The sequence below is a fragment of the Lucilia cuprina genome, chromosome 2 (genome assembly GCF_022045245.1).
Source record: "Lucilia cuprina isolate Lc7/37 chromosome 2, ASM2204524v1, whole genome shotgun sequence".
Lineage (NCBI taxonomy): Eukaryota > Metazoa > Arthropoda > Insecta > Diptera > Calliphoridae > Lucilia > Lucilia cuprina.
In genome coordinates this window covers 22502456-22526331 of record NC_060950.1, presented here as the reverse complement: position 1 = coordinate 22526331, position 23876 = coordinate 22502456, and the positions used below count along the sequence as shown (strand labels likewise).

The 23876-nt window shown below is 27.2% G+C and overlaps 1 protein-coding gene across 8 annotated transcripts in view; it reads left to right on the top strand.

Moving 5' to 3' along the window:
- The window catches only part of LOC111683929, a 231783-nt gene that overhangs the window by 109841 nt on the left and 98066 nt on the right, over positions 1-23876 (top strand). For all 8 annotated transcript variants that reach the window (XM_046950590.1, XM_046950586.1, XM_046950573.1 and 5 more), the window contains exons 2-5: positions 62-117; positions 10513-10759; positions 10867-10968; positions 11244-11360. In XM_046950590.1, the coding sequence (XP_046806546.1) occupies positions 67-117; positions 10513-10759; positions 10867-10968; positions 11244-11360 (517 nt within the window). In that variant the 5' untranslated portion in view covers positions 62-66. The remainder of the gene's footprint in view (positions 1-61; positions 118-10512; positions 10760-10866; positions 10969-11243; positions 11361-23876) is intronic.

Genomic DNA, 23876 nt, shown 5'->3' with positions numbered 1-23876 from the left:
GTTTTCTGTATTTTTATTGACTAATTTATTAATTTATGTATTTTCTTCTTTATCTTTACAGCAAAAATGAAAATATTTTTGCCACTAGTCACGTGGATAGTGCTACTTTCGAGTACAGTAAGTATATGTTTTTTCATCATTTATTTTATTATTACATTTATTAAGAAGTCTTAAATGTTGTTTAAAATTAAGCACAGACGTAATTGTTCATTCTGATGTTACTAACAGACTCACATTTCAACATAATTCCTTTTTTAATTTGTGCAACTTCCAAATTAAACTTAATTACAGTGGCAAATAAATTTTTAATCCAAAGACCAAAGTTTAATTTTCTAAAGAATAGAACTGTGCTGATTGCAGATTTTCTTTATTAAATCATGTTTTCGTGATATTATGTGATAAACTTTTAAAAACCGTAATTTGTGCAAATACTTTAGAACAGTTGGTTGACATCTTATCATCGGGTCCTTATTAAATTCTAAGACGATCTAGACATGTCCTTTCGTCTGTCTGTTGAAAACACTATAGAATTCAAATGAAAGTAGCTAGCGAGCTGAAATTTTACGCAAATATTTTATATTGATGCAATTTGTTTGATGTTGATAATCGGCAGTATCGGTCCACGATATCGCCTAGCTCCCATATAAAGTACCCTCAGAAAATGACTTTAATGCTCATAATTGGAGGCTTTTGCTCCTTAAACTGTTTGTAAAAATTAAAAAGGATCGGCGCATAATTGCCCCTAGACTACATCCCATATAAGGTCTCCCTCAGAAAATTACTATAACGCTATAAGGTATCCTTCAGAAAATTACTTTAACGCTCATATCTCTCAAAAGGAAGTATTTTTAGCGATAAAATTCGACACAAACCCTAGAATCCCTTTACTTACTTTTATTTAATTTTGTAAAGATCGGTCCATAATTGACCCGACCCACTATATAAAAATTTCTCTATGAGGATCGGTCCATAATTATTGTTCTCTTAGAAATCAATTTAACGCTCATTACAATCTTAGTAATGAGCAGTAGAGCAATAAAATTCAATATAAACATAAAAATCGTTCTAGAATATTTGACGAGGATCGGTCCGTAAGATCCCTTTCAGAAAATAAGCGTTAATCATTACTGTCTTAACAACACATGTACAGAAAAACATTTCCACAAAATTTTACGAGGATCACCTCATACAAGGTCCCCCTGACTTTAATGCTTAATACTGACTTTAAAATACGAGTACAGCGCTAAAATTCAATTAAACAACTTATGTATGAGTCAAAGTCGTTCTAAAAAAATCGTTCTAAGGATCCACGAAAACCAGGATAACGAAACCACCGATTCTCAAATATCAATATTTATTCATAAGGAAGCATCCCTTTTCGTCAGTGATTTGATGATGGGTATATAACACTTTTACTTGTTGTATACAACCAACAACGATACAACATACAACGATCCAACGATCGGTGTTGTAATTGTTTTATTACAAGTTTTAATTACTCAACGTTATGCTTTACTTAAGAATACAAGGTTTTATATTTAATAAAAACATCAAACTGTTTAATGACAAACAAATACAAAAAAAAACACTTCCTCAATTGACAACAAAAATTACCCACATATTCTAAACTTTACTTCACACAATTGTAACACAGCTAAATATTTATTTGAGCATGCACAGTTTTAATTTCAGCAAAAAACAAACAAAAAAAATTAAAAAAAAGTTCGTGTCTTAAGTCTTTTGTTTAAAAATGGAAAAACAATTAATTTTTTAGTTTTTTGATTTCAATTTCCCAGACAAACATATTTACCCGTCATTATAAGCACATAAAATAATTCCTTAAATAATATGTTTTTTTGTAGCAATTTAATTACATTTTAGCATGAGAATGACAAGAGTGTTAGATAAACAATTTAGCTGTTTACTTAAAAAAAAAAAAGAAATATTTTCAAGAATTTCAAAACTTTAGCCAGCAGCTATAAAAAGAAATTGTACAAGTTAATTATAAATTATTAACAGAAATTAAACATATTTAATGAAAAAAAAATAGCTTTAGAAATTAATGATGTGCAAATAATAGTCAAACAACGGTATTTTTTTCTTTTTTAACTATTATTACAAAACAAAAAACGGCATATTTAATTGGTCAAAAGTATTAAAACAAAATATTTAACATAGATAGAAAAAGGTTTTGTTTGGTAATAAATAACATAACAGCTAATTTTAAAGAAAATTAAGAATAATTATAGATTTTAGTTTTACAAAAAAAAAACTAAAAAGAAACATCATTAGCTATAAATTACAAATACGAAAAAAGCATGCAAATTAAATTTATAATTTTAAAATAAATAAAAAATAACAATAAACCAGCATCATCATAAACATCATAAATAAAAAAATATATACATTCAAACTTTAGATTTCTTGGGAAAAATAATCATCAATGTTATAAGATAGTCAAGATGAAAGCAAAGAAAGTTGAAAGACCTTTGGGCTTAAGCAACACTAGTGCAGTAAAGAAAAAAAAAGATCTAAAGATAGAACGGTCATTGGTCTTAGAGCTTATAACTTCTTTCTCTGCTTTGTTTGTCAACACCAACAAGAAATACTTATTGCAAACTATAATATTAGCTAAAGTAGCAAGAAGTGTTTTTTTTTGGGCAATATAACAACAATAAGCCAATAAAATATTTTTTTCTATTTATCTTTCTTTTTTTATGTTTAAGAAAGATGTAATAGTATTAAAACTGATTCTTTTAGTTATTTATTCTTTCCATTTCTATTTCTTAACAATTTCTAAAGTTTATTGACTTCTTTCTCTTTTTATTTTATTTTGCTGTTTGTATATTAATTGTATTTACATAAACAAATATTATTAGATTTGTGTTTTTTGTTGCTTAGGTTTTTATGGGCCTTTTATAGTTCGTGTGTGAGTTTATTTAATTTGTTTTCGAAATAATTTAATTTTGATTAAATTAGCGATAATAAAATTGATTAATTTTCTTTTTTTAATGTATGCCAAATAAAAAAAAATGATTTTTTGTTAAATTTCAAGATATTTAAGAGATTTTGTAATAAGATTTTGTGGGAATTTAAATTTAACACATCAAAAGACATGCGAGGTGTTGATGTTCGTAAATTAATTTTATATGAAATACAACTTTTAATTATACATTCAAATTATTTGCAGTCAATTTAAAATACAAAGCTGTTTGCTGTAGTTATCATGTTTGTTATAGAAAGATTTAACAATAATTTGCAAATATTAATGAAAATAATTAAAAAGCTTTTAAAACAGTATCCGGTCTATTGTATATTTATAGCTTTTAAAAGTAGTAAATAAGATTTTTTGTAAATTTTAAAAATTTATTAAAAGCTTTTAAAACTATATCCGGCTAACTGTATATTAAGTGCTTTTAAAGTTTTAGGGTTTTGGTAAACGAAATTTTTCGATACTTCATCAACTTTTGTACAAAAAGCTAAATAAGGTTTTTTTTTTGCAAATTTTAAGAAATTATCAAAAGCTTTTAAAACAGTTTGACATATTAAACATCAATGAATGAAATTTGTCAGTATTTCATTAACTTTTGTATAAAAAGCTTCACAAATACAAATAAGACTTAGTACTAGTCTTAAAGCTTTACATGTTTCAATAGACTTTTAGTAAATCTAATTTTCTCTTTAGGCATTTCTTAAGCTTAAAGTAAATTTAAGCTTCTAGCTTAATTTGCCTCTAAACATTCTCCAAAACTGATTGGCAGTGCCTTCTGCTGAAATGGTCTTTATACTTTTCAGAGCTTTCAGATTAAGTTTTCCATTTTTATTTCCATTTTTATTCGATATTTCCATTTTTATTCGACTAAAACTTATTCTTGAAATATATTTGTGAGAAATTTCCTTTGAAAGCTTTCAGATCAAGCTTAAGAAAAAGATCAAGTAAGTAAATTTAAGTGCTCATAACCTTAAATGGTTTCATCATAATTCTTTAAAAAGAGTCTGGTAAAGAGCCGACGGTGGCCTCATGTGTATTTCGTCGGATCTGATGTTACATACATCTTCCACTCAAACTAACTTAACTTTATAAAGTTGTTTAAAATATTATAAATTAAATGAAATCGTATTTAAGGGAAACCTTCTTCGATCGCTTTCAGAGAAAGTTTTAAAGCTTTACGTAAGGAAATCATATGTACGCTAAATCCTCTTCGAGAGCTTTCAGAGCAAGCTTTAAAGCTTTTTGTAAGGTTTTCTTAAACTATTTTAACTAAAACACACTATACTTTATATAAAATAAAACCTTTGAAGTGGAGCTTCGTATTGTCTTTGGGTAATATTTTGAGAGCTTTTAGAGCAAACTTTAAAGCTTTACGTAAGGTTTTCTAACTAAAACTAAAACAACTAACTAACTAAAACTAAAACACACTATACTTTATATAAAATAAAACCTTTCAAATGGAGCTTCGTATTGTCTTTTATTTTAAGAGCTTTCAGAGCAAGCTTTAAAGCTTTGCAAAAAATTTCTTTTTACAGTTTTTATTCAATTTAAAATAGTTTAATTATAAAATATTCTAGTGAAATTACTATAATATGTTGCACTTTCAAGACTACTTACTTTTCAATAACTAATACTTACTATCTGCATTACTTTAAAGTACTCTAGTAATTACTTTTTTAAACTGACTTTATTTTCGGCTTTTTCATTTAGTAGTTAGCAATATCTTTAAGTGAAAATAATAAAAATTAAATTAGAAATGTTTGATTATTTCTCACAAAAAAAGTCTGATAGAAATCTGTAGATTTAAATCAAAAGTTTCAGATAAATCCCCTAAACTTTTTCACAGGATAATTAATAATTATTTAAAAAATTTACATTCCCATTAAGATAAATCTATAAAAAAAAAATTCCCCCACAAACCCACTGGCATCTATTACTATTCTATTTAATTCTTTAAATAAAACTTAAAACGCAATTAAACATATTGCAAAACTTGAAAAAAAAATACATATGTTTCATCTTCAAAAACAAAAAATAACCTTAAACAATATACTCATATTGCATGTTTTTAAGATACACATCGCTGAGTTTTGCGTATAATTTCAAGAGAGAAAATCTGTGAATGAAAAGCCATTAATAATAGGAAAAAAACATAAAGATAAATCACAAGTAAACAAAAATAGTTTGTAATTAAAACAAAATAATAATAAAAAAAATTAATAAATTTTTTAAAATAAAAGTGAGTTTGTAGAAAATCATCAAATAACAAAAAAAAACTAATTAATTTTAGCTGGCTAATTATGTTTAGAAACGTTTTTATTTTAACTTAACTTAATTAAGTTTATAATTATTTTATCATGTATAGGCTTTTTTTATGAAACTCCTAAATCGTAAACATAAATAGCATTTTAATCGGCAAGTTCAAGTTTGTCTTTTATTAAGTGTAGAATCATTATTAACTATTTTTTTATTTTTTTTAATTTATTTCCTTTTTAACCTAAAGCTTTGAGTTAATAAAACACCCTGACCTTGTCAGACGTCATACCAACATATGTATGTATGCATGTAGCATTTATATAAACGTTTTAATAACTCTATCATCATGTTTAGAACAATAAAACCTTTTTTTATGATTTTTCTTATTAAAAACTCACAGTTTTAATTTTACAAGTACTACCACATGCTACTTGTTAATAGCATTTAAGTAAAACGCCCGCTTTTTTAGGTTTCATAGAAAAAAACACTTTTTTAGCAGTAGCAAGTAGTTATAGCAAAACAAGTAGGAAAGTATAGTCGGGCATGGCCGACCATATAATGCCCTACACCTTGAGTATATTTTTAAAATTTTTACTTTTTATAAAATTTTAATTTTTTATAAAGAAAGTTTTATGTTGAATATTACCAATAATTCCAAAATATTTAAGCAATTTATTGATAAAAAAAACTAAAATTTCTAAATGAGGCTTTATATAGGTCAAATATGGGCCGATCCTCGGTTAATTTGGGAAAAGGATATATTTCTAAATAACAGTTAGTTTTGTTGAGTTTCATTGCGATACAAATGGTTACAAGTCAATTTTAGACGTTTAAGTCATTTTTTGTATGGGGGCTAGGGTCAAATATAGGCCGATCCTTACGAAAATCTGCAGCATCATTTATACTTATATAAAACTTATTTGTGCCAATTTTTAAAGAGATAGCAGAATATTTGACGTAATTATGGCATAAAAAGTTCAAATCGGGAGGTACGGTTGTATGGGGGGTAGGTGAAATAATGGACCGATTTCAACCATTTTCAATAGGCTTCGTCCCTGTGCCAAAAAACATGCTTGGTCCAAATTTTATCAAATTATCTTGAAAATTGCGGCCTGTACCTTGCGCACAAGGTTTACATGGACAGCCAGCCGGACAGACGGACGGACATGTCTTAATCGACTCAAAAAATGATTCTGAATCGATCGGTATACTTTAAGGTGGGTATTGGACCAATATTTTTGTATGTTACAAACATCAGCACAAATTTATAATACCCTCCCCACTATAGTGGTGTAGGGTATAAAAATCATTATTAATCTTAAAACAATAGATGAGTAGTTTTTTTTATTATCTCAACATTTCAAAGTCCCATGACATTGTCTATGTGTCTTTATGACTGACTACCTTTACAAACAAAAAAACAAACAAAAAAACTCAAACTAAATTCAATACAATGTTTAAAGTCACAGCCTGCCAAGTCTATCATCTTTATTATTAGAAAAATGATAGACAGATAAAGTTAGAGTAAAAGCAACAACGAGAGGGTTTTTTGTTTGTAATATAAAGCTGAAGTTTTCTTTGAAGTATCTATTGTATCTTGTCGTTTTTTGTCAGGTATTTTTATATGATTTCAAGTGCAATTGCAATTAAATTTATTAAGCGTTGCAGTACTTTTTTCTTTTAGTTTTTTTTTATATTTTTGCTCATTTTTTATTTGAGTGCATCCGTTATAACTGTCATCTTCAGCACTTGTTTCCATGTTGTTGTAAAAGATTATCAAGTGATAGTTTGATATATAACATCTGAAATTAAATGTTGTTCAGATGTATGTATGTACTTGCTATACATAACTATACATTACAGTGTGTTCAAAGTTGATAACTGAGTTACGAGTTTTAGAAAAGAAGAAAAAACTACAAATGTTACGCTATAATGGAGTTGTTAATTGTTATATATGATGGATAATTGTTAGTATGTTGAAGTTTGATGTATATTGAAAATTTTTCTTTTAAGATTTAGTTTTTTTTTGCAAAATTTGTTTAAATAAAATATATATCTTTTTCCTTCTAATTACTTTGGAAATGACAATGAAAGTTTTTTGTTTTAAGATATTTGATTAAATTAAAATCTAAATTTAATTTAAAATAATATGGAGAACATTTTTTATAGAATATGTTAACCCTCTAACTCCACAAGGTATGAGTCTTTTTTTGCCCTTCTTTTAAAAAGTGAGCAAAACTCCATAAAAACCGACATTTAAGGAGTTAAATGTTCTGCAAAAAAAATCTCCATGAAATTCTATTATAAGTTCCTGAATACATCAATATTGAAAATTCAATTAAAAGGTTAGAAATAAGACAAAACAAAGCGGAACTTAGGAGATTTGAAAATAAAATTTTCATTGTTTTCACCGACTCTACTGCAGGTTTTTGATAACAGTGGATCCAAATATTTCCCAATTTTCATATATTTTTTTTTATTCGCTTAACAACAAACTGGTGGTTTTGTCTTCTATATCAAAATTTTAGAAATTGACTTAAACTGCTATTCTCTTTAAGGTTTTGTGTGAAATTATCTTTAAAAGCTTTCAGATCTTAAGAAAAGCTTTACATACTTGTTTTAATAGAAACTGAATAATTCTTAATATTCGGCTTACTTATCCGGCTACAACATAATCCTTAAAATGCCGATTTCGGCATTAAAGCTTTTCGAAAACTTCATACTTAAAGAGAAAGTTTTAAAGTTGTACGTAATTTTTTCTCTGGTGATCTTAAAGTAATGTCATGGTAAAAGTCCGACAGAGTCCTAGGCCTCTTTCAAAATAAGTGAAAAAAATCGGCATTAATGCTTCTCGAAAACTTTAAAGTTAAAGAGAAAGCTTTAAAGCTGTACGTAATTTTTCTTCTGGTGATCTTAAAGTAATGTCATATTCTGTCATACCAGAGGTTGTGAGCTCGATTCTCTTTATAGATAGTGGAAAGGTCCGATGAAGTCCTAGGACTCCTTCAAACAAACTTACTAAAGTATGTACTATGTAATAATTTGAAATCATAGAAATATCTGCATAAATATTGGTCCTGTACACATCTTTAAGACAATCTGACTTTATAGTCAGTGTGTCTGTCTGTCCTTTATTTTCGAATAAACAAATTAAAATTGGAGATTGCTGACTTTGCGATCACCCCTATTAATTTTAGCATGATGATGATGACTTTTTTCAATCATAAATGCAAAATTATAATTTTTTTAAAATTTGCAAAAAAAAAAATTAAAATGATTCAAAATGCTAATTTTTATTTTTGACTTATAAAACTAAATATGTCGCAATAAAACGAGATATAATTGAATCAAATCGATAAATTAATTTTTATGTTATTTACCATAAAGTGGTTTTATTGCAATAAATTAATTTTGCAATTTGAGTCAAAAATAAAAATACCCTCAATTAATTGAGATTTGAGTCAATGTTAATGTAGGAATTTTAATAAAATTTGCTTTATTTTATTTATAACATATTTAAGTTTATATTGCATTATACAAATAAACATTTTACATATACACAGAGAGAAAAAAGGTGTTTTAAAATTTATACGCCTTTTTCAATAAAATCCGTTGTCATTCGGATAGTTCTTTAAGCAAAAAACAAAATTATAAAACACAAGGATATCAACTTAACAAAAATATAATATGTTACCAAAGTGACAACACTATGTTGTCAAAAAATATGCTGCATTGTCGAAATGACAACGATTTGTTTTCTAACAACGATTAGGCTTGGGAGGTAATGATTGCATTTTCAATTACAATTACATTTGAAGTAATTGTAATTGAATCTGTACCGATTAAAACTACTTATAATTATAATTGATGTTTTGCCAATTACAATTACTTTTATTTGTAATTAATGTTTTGCTAATTACAAAAAAACACTTTATTTTAAATAACAAGCAATTGTTTATTGGTAAATTACAATTAATTCTAATTAGAAATTTTTAAATTAAAATAACTAGTAAATGTAATTGGTTATTGCTCAGTTACATATTACAAGTAATTATAATTGAATAAATTACTTTGTTTCAACATTACCCCAATGCCTGACAACAATACATTGCCAAAATGACACAAAGCGTAGTGGACAACGATGCGTTGTCAATATGAAAACTGGGTGTTATTTAAATATTATACACATCCGTTGTCTAAATGTTAGCAAAAGTGGAAAGCTAACTTTTGACAACGTTTTGCGTTGATTTCAATACTTTTCTAGAGACATTCATTTTACAAAAATTTTGCTGAGTTTATTTCTAACATATCTTGCTTTATGTACTAAGAATAGAATGTCAGTTTGAATCGTATTAAATTTTTAATGAATTTTTAAAATTTTCATTTTATTGAAACTATTAGCCATAAAAAGTTTGCATTTTGGTTTAATCACTAACAATCTATGTTGAAATATGTGATGTCATCTCTTTTAATATAACCAAAAAAGACTTACTTAGAAATTTATTGACAGATATATCAAAATAAGCTGCTAAATCATTTAATCAGTAAGTTGAAATCTAAATATATTAGTTGAACTCACAAATTCAACAGTTTTAACGCTTCCAGCTTTCTTTTTAAGATCTTCATTAATTTTTATGGCAATTTTACGAAATCTGCAAACTCATAAAACTATTTAAATAAATTGTTTTTTTTTTTGCAAATTTTTAGCATAAATTAAAAATTTTTGCAAACTTTTATTAGCCGTTTTATAACAAGCTTAATAAATTTTTAGGAAATATTTGACCTAATTTTAAAAATTAACTTAAAGGTTATGACTTTAGAAATATTTTTTATATTTTAAAGAATTTTAATTTTGTATTCTTCTATATTCTAAATTTTGAAATATTTAGGTTAATATGTATGTAATAATTTCACAACTATATTTGACACCTCGTTAAATATTCATTAGCTACATAAATAAATATAAAACTTAACAAAATTTTAAACTATTGTTTTAATTCTGTTAAGAACTTTTAAAACGATCTATGCAAATTTGTAAGATAACAACTGAAATGGTTTAAAATTGAATGTGATTAGTAATACAAAAGATCTAAGGTGTTGTTAGATATATGTATATAAAAAGCTTGCATAATATGTTTAAATTTAAATTAAACGCAAAATCGAACCTTTTGTTTTAAAAAAAGTTTAGTTCTTAAGTCTTTTGTTTTCTTTTTTTTTCTAACATAAACAGTTATTTAACATTATTTCTTTTTTCTTCTTCCCAGGTACATTCACAACTACAACAACCACAATTATATACACAAACACAATTATCGCCATTTAAAACAAATTTAAAAAGTAGTCGATTTCGTAACGAAGTATTTTTTCTAAATTTGGAAGATGGCTATTTTGGTTGTCAAGTAAATGAGTCAACCGACTATTTACAATTATACGAATTATCGAAATTATGCGACGGCAATCAAGATTGTTATCTTGGTTCCGATGAGCTTAATAAAGAGCTTAAATGCACAAGTAAGTTGACCTGGAATAGAAAAAAAAAACAGTTCCCTCCACGGTGAACAAATTAATGTAATTTTTTTTGTTAAATTTTTCATTTCCTTCTTTTTTTTTCTTTCTAGATGACTGTGATAAAGATGGCACTCAGTGCACAAATGGTGTGTGTCTAAACGGTGTTTGCCATTGTAATGATGGCTGGGGTGGTTGTAATTGTAACGTTCAAGGTAAGTTGGTATTACAAAATTTGGAAAGAGTTAAAAAAGAAGCAATTAAGAATGTTTAGCACCATTACCTCCAAATCTGTTTAACATTTATCGTTATGTTATATTGTTGGTTTAAAATAATTTGGGTTTAAAAAAACTGTCATTATAGTATTACGGTAAAAAACAGGTTTTGGGAAAATGTTAACAAACATTAAAAACAATTATGTTAAGCCCTTAAAAGAGCTTTATAAATAATGAACTTATTATTAATATTTCTTTCTATGTTTCTATTGTAGATGAGAACGAATGCAAATACCGTCCCTGTGATGTATTTGCACACTGTACGAATACACTCGGCAGTTTTACGTGTACCTGTTTTCCTGGCTATCGTGGTGATGGTCTTCATTGTGAAGGTAAGTGAAGTAATCCATTTTTCTATGAAACAGGAGGTTGTTTTATAAACTTTTCGCCATATGTTTTTCCTTGTAATTTTCAGCTTTTATAGAAAAAATGACAAATTTTTTCGAAAAAAGCACCTGTTTTTAGGGTGTTTGGTTTTTCTTTTCAAAAACTTCAAAAGAAAACTTGTTTAAAGAAATTTTATACCCCAAAATCATCTCTCAAGCATAACATTTTCTGTTTTTTTTTTTTTTTTTGTTTTTTCCTTCTATTGTCGCCTTTTGTACAATTCTTAACGGTATCTACTACTATAAACATAACCTTAAATAAATAATATAAATACAAATGCATAACAAGTCGAATACATACATATGATCAAAACAAAACAATAATCATAAGCCATATAAACATTACTTTATATGTATGTATGTTTGTATGTGTATTTCTTGATTTGTTTGTTTGTATACAATTCCAAAGTTACGTTGAATACGGTAGAGGTTTTTTTTGTTTAGAATAGTAATGAAAACTAGTATTATACTATCTGCTTTACTAAGTGTGCATATGTCTGTAGTTTCTATACTAGTTATTTAGTTACATTTAGAATAGTATAACGATGAAAAGGTAAAAGAAGTAAAATAATTCAAGCTATAAAGTCATCTAATGATAGCATCTTTTTATATGGACGAGTATAACAGCAACAACAACTACAACAACGAAAACAGTCAGCAACAAGATTTTCTAGATGATAAGTAAAACATTGTAGGAAATATAATATGACACTGTTTCCCTTATTATGATTAGAATATTAGGCAAAGCTCAGATAACCAATTTTAACTGAAGAAGGGCTACTTCTCTTTAATGCTAACTCTCTTTATTTATTCCTTTTAAAAGCTTTGTTGACACTGTTTTAGTTCTCAGCTGTGTTCAGTACAAAAGGATCAATTTAATAACAGACTCTAGAGCCAACATCGGCAGAGAGTAAAAAAGTACTCTTGCTGGTTTTTATCGTTTCTTATACATGTGCAAGCATACATGCGTATGAACTTAAGAGTACAAGAAAACTCTTAACAAAGCTCTTTGCCGATCATGGCTGTTGAACCATTTCTCAGATTTAATTTAAAAAAAAATGTACTTATTGTTTTTCATATCGATTATATCAACCAATAAATATGGGATGTACATCATAGATTCGGCCTAATGTACTCACAAATGAGAGAATATCAATTGTTCACTTAAAGTAAAATTGTAAAGTCAATTAGTGCTGTAATCCCTCTTTAACAAACAAACAATTTGTTTATTAATTATCAAACTAAATTAAAAACTTTTTTTAATTGATTTATTTCATTTTCATTCATTTGCATTATTTAACAAAAAAGCACTAATTGGGATATGAATTTAACAGTTATTAAAACACCATCTTTAACTTAAATGAAATAAATCAATTTAAAAATAATTTGTTTTTATTGCTCTCATACAGTGCACTTTAATGTCCTGCTCATAAAATTTCTATATAGAAAGTAGTAAAATTACAAAGTATCTGACCGATTTATTATAGGTCAAATATAAATACTAAATCTAGAGAAATGCTATGCAAAGAGTTCTCTTGCTCCCTTAATTTCATACATACATAAGCTTATAAATGTCTAAAAAAAATCAATAAAAGAGCTTAAATCTTATTTACTGCCGACCCCTAGTTTTTCTAGAAGTTTTAGTAAATTCAAAAATTTAACGGATTTCAAAATAGAAGTTATACATTTACATCTATAGAACTGATAAAAACTTAATTTTAAAGTGGTGATAAATGAGCGGCAATGAGTGATAAATAAGCTCTCTAATTGGTCTTAGTAAAAAAGAGATAAAATATTTAAGAGTAGCTTTATCTTAACCCGGTATCGGCAGAGAGTGTGCGATAAACGAATTTCTTTACTGCTTTCGTCCTCATAAATGAAAGAGAGAACTTTTTGCCTTTAACCGTTTCTCACTAAAAGAAATCGGTTGATTTTTTAAACTATAATGATATGTTCTCATATTTAGAATATTTTAGTTTTGAAATTGTACACTATTTGGTACTCTTCTAAAGGATTTGGTACTCTAAGTACATATACCCTCAATTAACAACCTTTAAAAATATGAAAACATTTTCAATTTATGAAAATCTTTGTTCTAAAAGTAATTTTGTATATTTCCCATATTGATACAGAAAATTAGGTCCCTTTTTACCTTTAAAACTCAAAAAATTTACAATATTCAACATTTTGGTACTTTTTAAACATTTAAATGTACTGTTTAAATAAAACCTCTTTACCTATAATTAAGGAAGTGAATTTCTCAGTCCACCTCCTTTAAGGAAACAGTGTAACAAGTTTTTCATATAAACCTTTTGGCTAAGGAAAAAAACGTAAAATATTTTATTACACATGAATGCTTGGTTGAATAGTGAAAAGTGTTTTTCATTGTTGTTGTTTTCAAAATTTTTCTTGTTATTGCTGTTGTTGGTGATGTTTGTGTTACCATACGGTATGATTCCTACATGTGTATATATAAACTAATCTTTTCCATTGATTTTTACTTTTCCGTACTAAACTACGGTAAAGGCAACATTATTAGGGGTATAATTTTCGCAAGTAGAACAAAATTAAAGTACTTTTTGTTAAGTACTTTTATATATAGAAAAGTTGTTTTAAATATGAACATTTTCAATTACTTTAAGGGAAAAACTGATAGAATAAAGGAGTATTTAATAACTATCTTAATTTGTAGTATACCCCTAATACCTGACAAACTATCACAAGTAACTATCCCATCCGTCTATCTATCAAAGTTAAAACAAACACATATACATACATATGTATATGTTTATATATTTGTTGTAATGTTATAGACTTAGAATTATATTGAATAAAACAAAGTGGCTTAACATGTAACAACGTCATTGAATTTAGATTATGTAATACTTAAATATAATGGCATAATAAGGAAGAAATCTACAAAACACGAACAAATAACAAATATTCAATACAGATCAATAAAAAGCTACAAAAAAAACACTACTACTAGAAATATAAGGAGAGAAAAAAACACACATACATACAAAGATAAATGTTAACATGATGTTGATCATATTACTTTTTATGTTAGAAATTCAAAGGAAATTGTGACAGTTCAAGAAGATGAAAACGAGAGGGAAAAAGTTAAATTATAAATGTGCAAATATTTAAATATTTTGTTAACAGAAATGGTTATAACAACTAGCAGGAGTTAAATTATACTCAAGGGATTTGTAAAATAGTTAGTAGAATAGTTTATATGTATATATATGGAGGTGAATGAGCATGTTAGTGAGTAAATTAAAATTCATTAAAAAAATGTTATAAGGAAATGTGTATGTATTATTAATTGTGAATAGACGAGTAGAAGAGTTGCTGTAGAAGTTCTTATATGTTAGGTAATTAGATAGATATTTTATATTTCTGCCTGCTTCTTTTAACTAAAACTAAAGTGAAAAACTTGTTGACAACAGCTAATTGTATGTAACTTATCATTAACAAATTAGCAATTTACTAGGAATACTAAAATGTCTTAAAGGTTTTAGTGCTATTAGAAATATGTTCGTAAGTATGATATTTAATAGACAAGTGCTTATATGTATTATTCGTTACAATTTAAAAAGGAAGATAATATACAGTCAAACACGCTTATAATGAACTTGGTTATAACGAATTCTTGTTTATGACAAATACTTTTGCAATTCTCAATATTTTTGTTACTATTTTGATACAAAGAACATCTGTTATAATGAACTTGGTTATTACAAATCCTCGGCTAAAACGAACTGCCTTTTTCTGTCCCTCAAGTTCATATTCTATTAATTTCGCAAAATGTCACTTCACCCGTCTTATAATGAACTTTACCTTTAACAAACCAATTTCTTTCGTCCCCGGAGTTCTGTCAGAGATAAAAACTATTTAGTTTAAAATCGTTTTATGATTAAACTTTCCCAATCACAGTTATATCGAATTATATTAGATTTTGGAATCTGTTTTTCAATACAATAACATATAATATTCTAAATTTATTTATTAAGCAGGATGATGCTGACGGAAACGAATTTTTTGGTGAGAATCGAACCAACGTCTCAAAAACTGGAAGAGTATTCCACTATGAACTTGTCCAGAGAGCTATTTTTTCAGTTTCTGTACACACTTGGTCTAAGACAGCGAGTGAGCTTACGTATATATACTTAATGCTCATGAGAGAGTACTTTGAGAGTTCATACAAAAATGTTAAGCGGCGGCCACGTCTCACAGACTGAAAGAGTGTCCACTATCAACTTGCCTAGAGAGCTATTTTATCAGTTTCTGTAGACACTTGGTCTAAGATAGCGAGTGAGCTTACGTACTTATACGTAATGCTCATGAGAGAATACTTTGCTATATCAGCATTAGCCCCATTTTCTCAATGTCTGATTAGTTCTTACAAAAATGTTAAGCAGTATATCTACCGGTTAAACAATTACCGGAGGTTGTGATAATGGGCCATAGAGTGTGAAATGCATGCATGGAAAATTCAGTATAATTGAGCTGTTTCCGTTACTTTTTAATGCTCACAAGAGAGTACTTTGCAATATCAGTATTGCACCCATTTTCTCAAGGTCAGATTAGTTCACACAACAATTATTTAAACCAGCAGTGTATTCATAGGTTAAACAATAAGTCCATAGTGTAGTTAGCTAATAGACTATTCCATGGATTAATCAATTCACTAATGTATTGTCTTGTCAATAAACTACATAGTTCATAGACTAGTCTATAAATTAGTCAAAAGACTAGTCTAGTACGCGGACAAATATACTAATAGACAATTTCATGAATTAATCAATTGACTGATGTATTGCCTAGTCAATAAACTACATAGTTCATAGAATAATCCATAAAGTAGTCAAAAGACTTGCTTATAGACTAATCAATAAACTAGTTCACAGACTAATATACTAGCTCAGATTTAAGTCCACATTGACTTGATAGACATGTCAATTAACTACTTGGCAGACTATTTAACAAAATACTTCATAGATTACAGATCCGGTGTTTATACTTGTCGATCAATATCTTATATATTAGTACATAGACTATCTTAGTCAAACGTATAGTGCATAGAAAAATTAAAAAAAACTAGCTTAAGTATATATTATTTAATAGTCTAATCCATAGATTAAAATTATATATTAAACTAGTGAATGGACTAGAAACCAATCAATCGATAGCAAGGCGAAGAGTCTAATCGGCTCGTTAGTCAATAGACTAGTTTGTGTTAACTTTTGTTTTTTTTTTTCCTTTTTCATGAATTTTATATTTTGCATGAAAAATTTTCGGTGTATCCGAAAATCAATTTAGTGTTTTCAATTTTTAGCGAATTTCAAAAATATTGCTGTCTAAAATATTTTAAATTTCTTTCTTTCCTTTAATACCTTAATATTTTTCGAAAATTTTGAAATTGTTACCTCTCAGTCCCTACAAATTACCAAAGGTAAATGATTGCTGCCAAAAATTGCCTATAGGACCGTTTTTCCCTTCGCAACTTGTCATCATTAGTGACAGTTTAATTAAATACTTTTTTACATCTCCATATAGTATTCTACGAATTTCACAACATTAACGAATCTCTAAAGCCGATAGTTATGGTAAAGCAGTGATCGGCACAAATGCTCTATAGAAAACAAAAGCTAAGTACACGAAATACATAAATCGCAATTACAAAAAAAACTTTTTAGTCAGTCTTCAACAAAGCTTTCTTAAGAAAGAATTCTTTTATAGAGGTATATGCAATTTATGCTCTTTGTGTTGATCACTAATTTAAAGCTGCTTACTAGGTTGATCTTGTTGTGTCTTACTTTTTTTTGGTGCTTCATATAGTATATGGTTCAAACAAACATATATCATAGAGTAAAATCTTTTACACTCAAGTAATTACGCGTGTCAATGCATGTTCATCGTAGTACTGCTACCACTACTAGTAGTAGTATTAGTAGATATATGACCGTAGAAGTTGTTGCCCCAGAAGAAGAGTGGCATAAAATTAAAACTACAACAACATTAGTAATAATATAAACACAATCTGTTTTAGTAGCTTAACTATATGCTGTATCTGATTTTATATGCAAAACTACTAAAATAGCTTTATTTTTTGTAGTTTTTTTTGTTGTATAGTTCATGTAGATCAGACTGATGATGAAGATGATGCATCATCATCTAGATGACTTTGGTGTTATAGTTTTTTCTTTTTTTTTGTTGACTTCTTCTTGATGTTTTTACGCTTAACATATATTTTATTTTAGTGTAACATGTAGTAAGCGTAACAAGTTTATCAAATTTTTAAGATCTTATGTTACTGAGCGTGTGACAAAAAAAACTAAAGCATGAAATGAAACGAGCAAAAATGTTCAACTTAAAGTTGATGTTTTAGTTTTCAAAACATGTGGCTTTTAGAAATGTTTAATATATGGTAGTTGGTGTTAAATACGTGAGATTTATTTTAGAGGTCGTACTAGTGATTAAAGTTATGGTGTGTAAATATTTGGTTAACACATATATCTGAAAAAAAATTAAAATTACTAATATTAAAATACACACCCCCCAGTATTTATTGTTCTAATAATTGGTTGTTTCTGCTTTTTAATTAAAATCAATTTTTTTCTGTTTAAGCCATTTATTATGCCAACATATTGATTTATTTCTTAAGTTTTTAATTTCTTCAATTCTCAACAATTTATGCCATTTCCTTTGCACTTTTCCGTCTCCTTAAAAGACTACATGAGTGCAGAATAAAATTTCAAACGCGGCAATAAACTAAAACATGTTATCAACATGTTTGGGAAGATCTGCTGGCAATGGGGTTCTTTTAGCTTTTTCCTAATCTAATAAAACCTTAATTATAAAATTGTACAGGTTGTTACGTTATTACTTTGGTTCTTCTAATAACAGGTGCATAATTATGGTAAAAACACATTTATCTGTAGCAGAAATATGTATGTTCTTTTTAAAGCACAACAAACAACAACAACAAAATAAAGTAATAATAAATAATCTTAAACCAAAAGTTGTTACCACAACACGTAACATGGCTTAAACAACAAGCTAAACAAAGAAAAAAAAACAAAAATAGAAATAAAACAAAATTAAAACGAACTCTTACCCATAAACATGATTAAGTTTCTGGGAGTATTTGCTTTGAAAGTATGATATCAAGGAAGTGATTATAAGATTTCATGACTTCTCAGCAAAATAACTATATGCTACAAGTTAAGAAAACTAAGAAATAATAACTATACACCTAGTTAGTTAATGGTGAGAAATATTTTTAGTTTAAAGAAAAAAAAATAATAATAATAATTTGAAAATAGAATTTAATTATTTTATACAAATCAAAATATAATTATTTTTAACTCCCCTTTTTATCTTAATAAAGTTCAAGTTTAAATTCTTGTTTTTATACCCTACACCACTATAGTGGGGAGGGTATTATACGTTTGTGCTGATGTTTGTAACATACAAAAATATTGGTCCAATACCCACCTTAAAGTATACCGATCGATTCAGAATCATTTTTTGAGTCGATTAAAAGATGTCCGTCCGTCTGTCCGGCTGGCTGGCTGGCTGTCCATGTAAATCTTACAATACAAACCCCTCTTCAAAAAATGACTTAAACGTCTAAAATTGACTTGTAACCATTTGTATCGCAATGAAACTCAACAAAACTAACTGTTATTTAGAAATATGTCCTTTTCCCAAATTTACCGAGGATCGGCCCATATTTGACCTATATAAAGCCTCATTTAGAAATTGTAGTTTTTTATCAATAAATGGCTTAAATATTTTGGAATTATGGTAATATTCAACATAAAAATTTCTTTACAAAAAATAAAAATTGTATAAAAGTAAAAATTGTAAAAATATACTCATGGTGTAGGGTATTATATGGTCGGCCATGCCCGACTATACTTTCCTACTTGTTTTTTTATCAAATTAACAAATAAAAATTTGTTTAGTTTTTTAAAGAAAAGTTAAGATATTATTTTCTTTTGAAACTAATAAAAATATAATTAGTTTTTACTTTTTTCAAGAATCCATTATATTTTCATTATGTTTATCGGTAGGCTTTTACCATGTTTAAAATAACCATTAATTTTTTTCTTAAGTAAACAAACATTTTCAAGGCCGTTTTAAGAAACAAAATTTTTAAAGCAAATTAAATTAGTTAAAATAACAAAAATTAAGTAGAAGATATAATAATAAAATTACCCAGCAAAAACTTCCATTATCATGTAAGAGGTTTAAAATTTACTTACACAATAGCATTTTAAGTCATTATTTTAATACGGTGATGTCATTGAAGACATTGAAGTACTTATAACAAACGCTTACATGTAATTAGAAAAATCATATCAAGAAAAGCGAATACAGCTTCTATAGCTTCACAGGCAAGAGTATTAATGATTTAGAAAGTGTTTATATAGCACATTATTAGTAAGACCTTATTAGACTACTTCTATGTAATCCAGACGATATGTATAAGTCATTGAAAAGTATGTTGTTACACGAAGTTATACACGCCTGTTAACAAATTGACACCAAAGTGTTTATTATTTTTCAATAACACTCCTTGTCAAATATACATATTTACGACAACACTATGTTGTCAGAAGACCCAACATTGTCAACATTGCAATAATACATATCCGTTGTCTAAATCTTAGCAAACATGGTAAGGTTACTATTGACAACAATCCTTTGTCAATAGTAAACTTACCACGTTTATTATATAATTAAAATTTAAAGTCATTATCTAGTTTTTGCTGGGTAATTTTTCGGTAGGCTTTTTCTTTAAATAATAAAAAATTTCCGGCACTTAAAGAAGACCTTATCGCCATTCAATTATAAAATTAATGAGTTTTTCTTATAACAAGAGCATACACCTAATAGAGGTAATGCGTATTAGATTAGTTTGATTGTGCGTTTTATAAATGGATACTTTGTAAAGATCATCATAACGTCGAGATATAATTATAAGTCGATATATAATATAAGTAATCTAATGTACTCATAATGGAAGGTGACATGGTCTCAACAAGACTACATATAGTTATGTGATGATTATCAAGTGATGTTAAGAAAAAAGATCTTCAATTTAACCTTCAGAAAATGAGCATTACTTTTTTGATAATAGGAGTAATGTCAATATTGCTCCTTATGAGGATCATTATCTGATTCCTATCTTTGCATTGAATCAAAGTTTACAAATACATCTGATGATTTTGAAATACCAAGAGATCTTGTTACTCTTACTCTTTGATCTTCTAAGACAAGAATGAACGAAAATATGTTTAACAAGTGTGTACGATTTTATAACTAATATCGGGATTCGTTATTGTTTGATCATAATCAAATGTTTATTTTGATTTCAATTAATCTTAGTTTAAATTTTTCCTCCATATGCCCAATTTCTTTAGTTAAAACTGTTCTTCCAATCAAAGTATATATATCCTTTAAGTATCGTGGACCAGGGAAATAAAACAGTAATTAACATGTTTATCGGCCTAAATAAATCCTATTAATTCTTTGTTCAAAGGATTGAAAGGTTAAGAACACCAACATAGTGCAATAGGATCAATCTACATTCTCATCGAATTTTTGAGATCAATATGTAACAGATATTCAGAACAATCTCAGAAGTAACCAAATTTTAAAATTTTTGTAATACCATACAACAGCTGGATTGATCCTTTTCATTCTTATTGTAATGAATTAACAGGTTAATTGCAATAAGATTAGTCTACACTTTTGATGAAATCTTTTAGATCATTCAGTAACCGATCTTCAAAACAGCATCAGTTATGATCTTTGAGATTCCTATTATACGAAATAAAGGGGTTTATTTATATAATAAGTATCTACAACTGACCTGATCCTTTTCATTGTGATATATTGTCATAAGATCAGTTTGATCAAATAAGATCAATCAATAAAAGTTTATCTTCTTATTGTAAAAAATTAACAGCTTAATATCACCGACATATTGCAATGAGATCTGTCGATATTTAAAACTGTTAGACCTATCGGTAACCGATCTTTAAAACAACTTCATTAGTGATCTTTTGAATTATATTTTATTATACCAAATAAGAAGAATCAATTCTATATAAAGTATCTACAACTGAACTAATCCTTTCCATTCGGGTTAATACCAGGGATCTGTCTAAATATTTGATCACATCTTTTTGATCCACCACAAACAGATTTTTAAATAATAATTCCTATCAAAGTGTTTAAAATTCTTATTATACCAAATAGAAGTAAATCAATTTGATATGATGTGTATTCTTATTGTAAAAAACTAACAGCTTTATATCAGAGACATATTGCAATACGATCAGTCGATTCTTCTGATCAAAATTGTTAGATCAATCGGTAACCGGTCTTAAAAAAAAAAAAAAAAACTTTATTAGTGATCTTTAAAATTGTATTCTATTGTAATAAATAAAAAGAATTCATTTTATATAAAGTTAACTGAACTGATCCTTTTCATTCGAGTTATTACCAGGGGTATTATGCAATAAGATCAGTCTAAACTTTTGATCACATCTTTTAGAGCCACCATAAACAGATCTTTGAGTGTTAATTAATATCATACTTATAAAACGAAATCCAATCATATAAAAAATTATCAAAGGAATATAACTAGGATCAGGAGAACGAATTTAATTCCGGCTTAGAACAAAGTATCAATATTACACGAAACACTTTTGCTCTAATTCACATATAAGAAAGTTCAAAAACTTCTCTTCTTTTCTGACACGTTAACAAGTAAAATAACTTAATTACTTACAAATCATATCATTACATATGGTTTTAGATTCTAAGAGAAACACGCTATTTAATATTTATTTTAATCACACTTCCCGCTGTTAAAACCGAAATCATGTTTCACTTGCATACTGTGAACTGGGCTGGTATGTAATTCATTATAATTTTATTTGCCGGTATTTATTACGCATAAAATACCATTTTTTTTGTAATGTCATTTTCAATTCCTTTTCTAGCTGTGTAAACACACAAAAAAACAGGCAGCACCTGTTTTGTACATATTTATGGCCATAAAGATGAGTTTGTATATTTATTTGTATATTTTAAGAAGCATTTTGTAGGTTTAAACACAGTTAGTTTTTAATGTTTATTTTATATGTATGCATATTTATATGCCACACGTACAGACGGACAGATATTATTATGCAATTTTTATAGGCCTTAGTTGGAGTTGGGTTTAAGTTTCTGTTTTTTTTTTATTAATTTTGTTTATAACATTTCTTTGCTTTTCCTGTATACAATTTTTTTTTGAGTTATGTTTATGTGCAAATGCATTTTTTTCTTATATTTATTTATACATTGGACATGTTTTGAAAGAAATGAGGTTAAGTGGAAATTTATATGCGTATACATTAGCATTTTTTTTTTTCTTGTTGCTGCCTTTTCTTAAGCTTTTTCCATTGACTTCTGGTTTCTTGAGCTGTAGTGAGTTGTGCTGTTATTCTGGAGTTCTTTAAATATTCTGGAAAAGTTGCAAATGATATTTCTTTTACATTTTAGTGGGAACCTCAAGTTGAGTTTTTTTTTTCGAACTTTCAAAACTCTTAATGCTGTTATAGAGTTGCAATTTTTTTTGTTTTTTTTTTTTATTCAAAAGAAACTTGTTGAGTGAGTATATGAAAAATGTGTTCATTTTGTCAATTCATTGGTGGTAAAATATTCAAATTTATATCACGTTTTTTTTTTTGTATATAGTTTGGTTTGTCTTGATAGACTTTTCGAAATATTGTTGCTTAGAGAAGAATTTATACATTTAATGATTAACAGTAGTTAACGGTTTTGTGGCATAGTTGAAGGCTTTTTTAATGTTGCATAAGTAAATTTTTGTAATTTTTAATGTGAGTAATAAAATTATTTAATTATTAAAAAAATTTCAATAAGAAAATTTGTATGAAACTTTTTTCAGCAAAATTATGCATTACTAGGTAAGAGGTTAAAATGCTTAATGTACGAAAGTTTATCACAATTGCTTACAAGTAATGAGAAAAATCAATCAATGTAAATCATTTGAATAATCCTATACAGCTTCAGAATCTAGCTAAGGAATAAGAAAGTGTTTTTATTACAAATTATTAATAAGACGTTATTTAAGTACTTCTATGTAATCAGAACGATAAGTAGTAGTCATTGAGAAGTGGTTACAATTATGTCAATATGGTTTGATATAGAATGATACATATTCACTTTATGTTCTATTATCTTGGACCAGCATATATAGGGATGGACTAACTTATGATTGGATGCAAATAGCAAGATCGTCTTTTACTTTTGATAAAGAATTTAAAACTGATAAAATTTGACTGATGAAATTTTAAACTGATATGTAATATTTTAGTTTTATTATTGAACTATAAGTTATTATATTTTCAAAAAATGTCTAAATGCAATGAA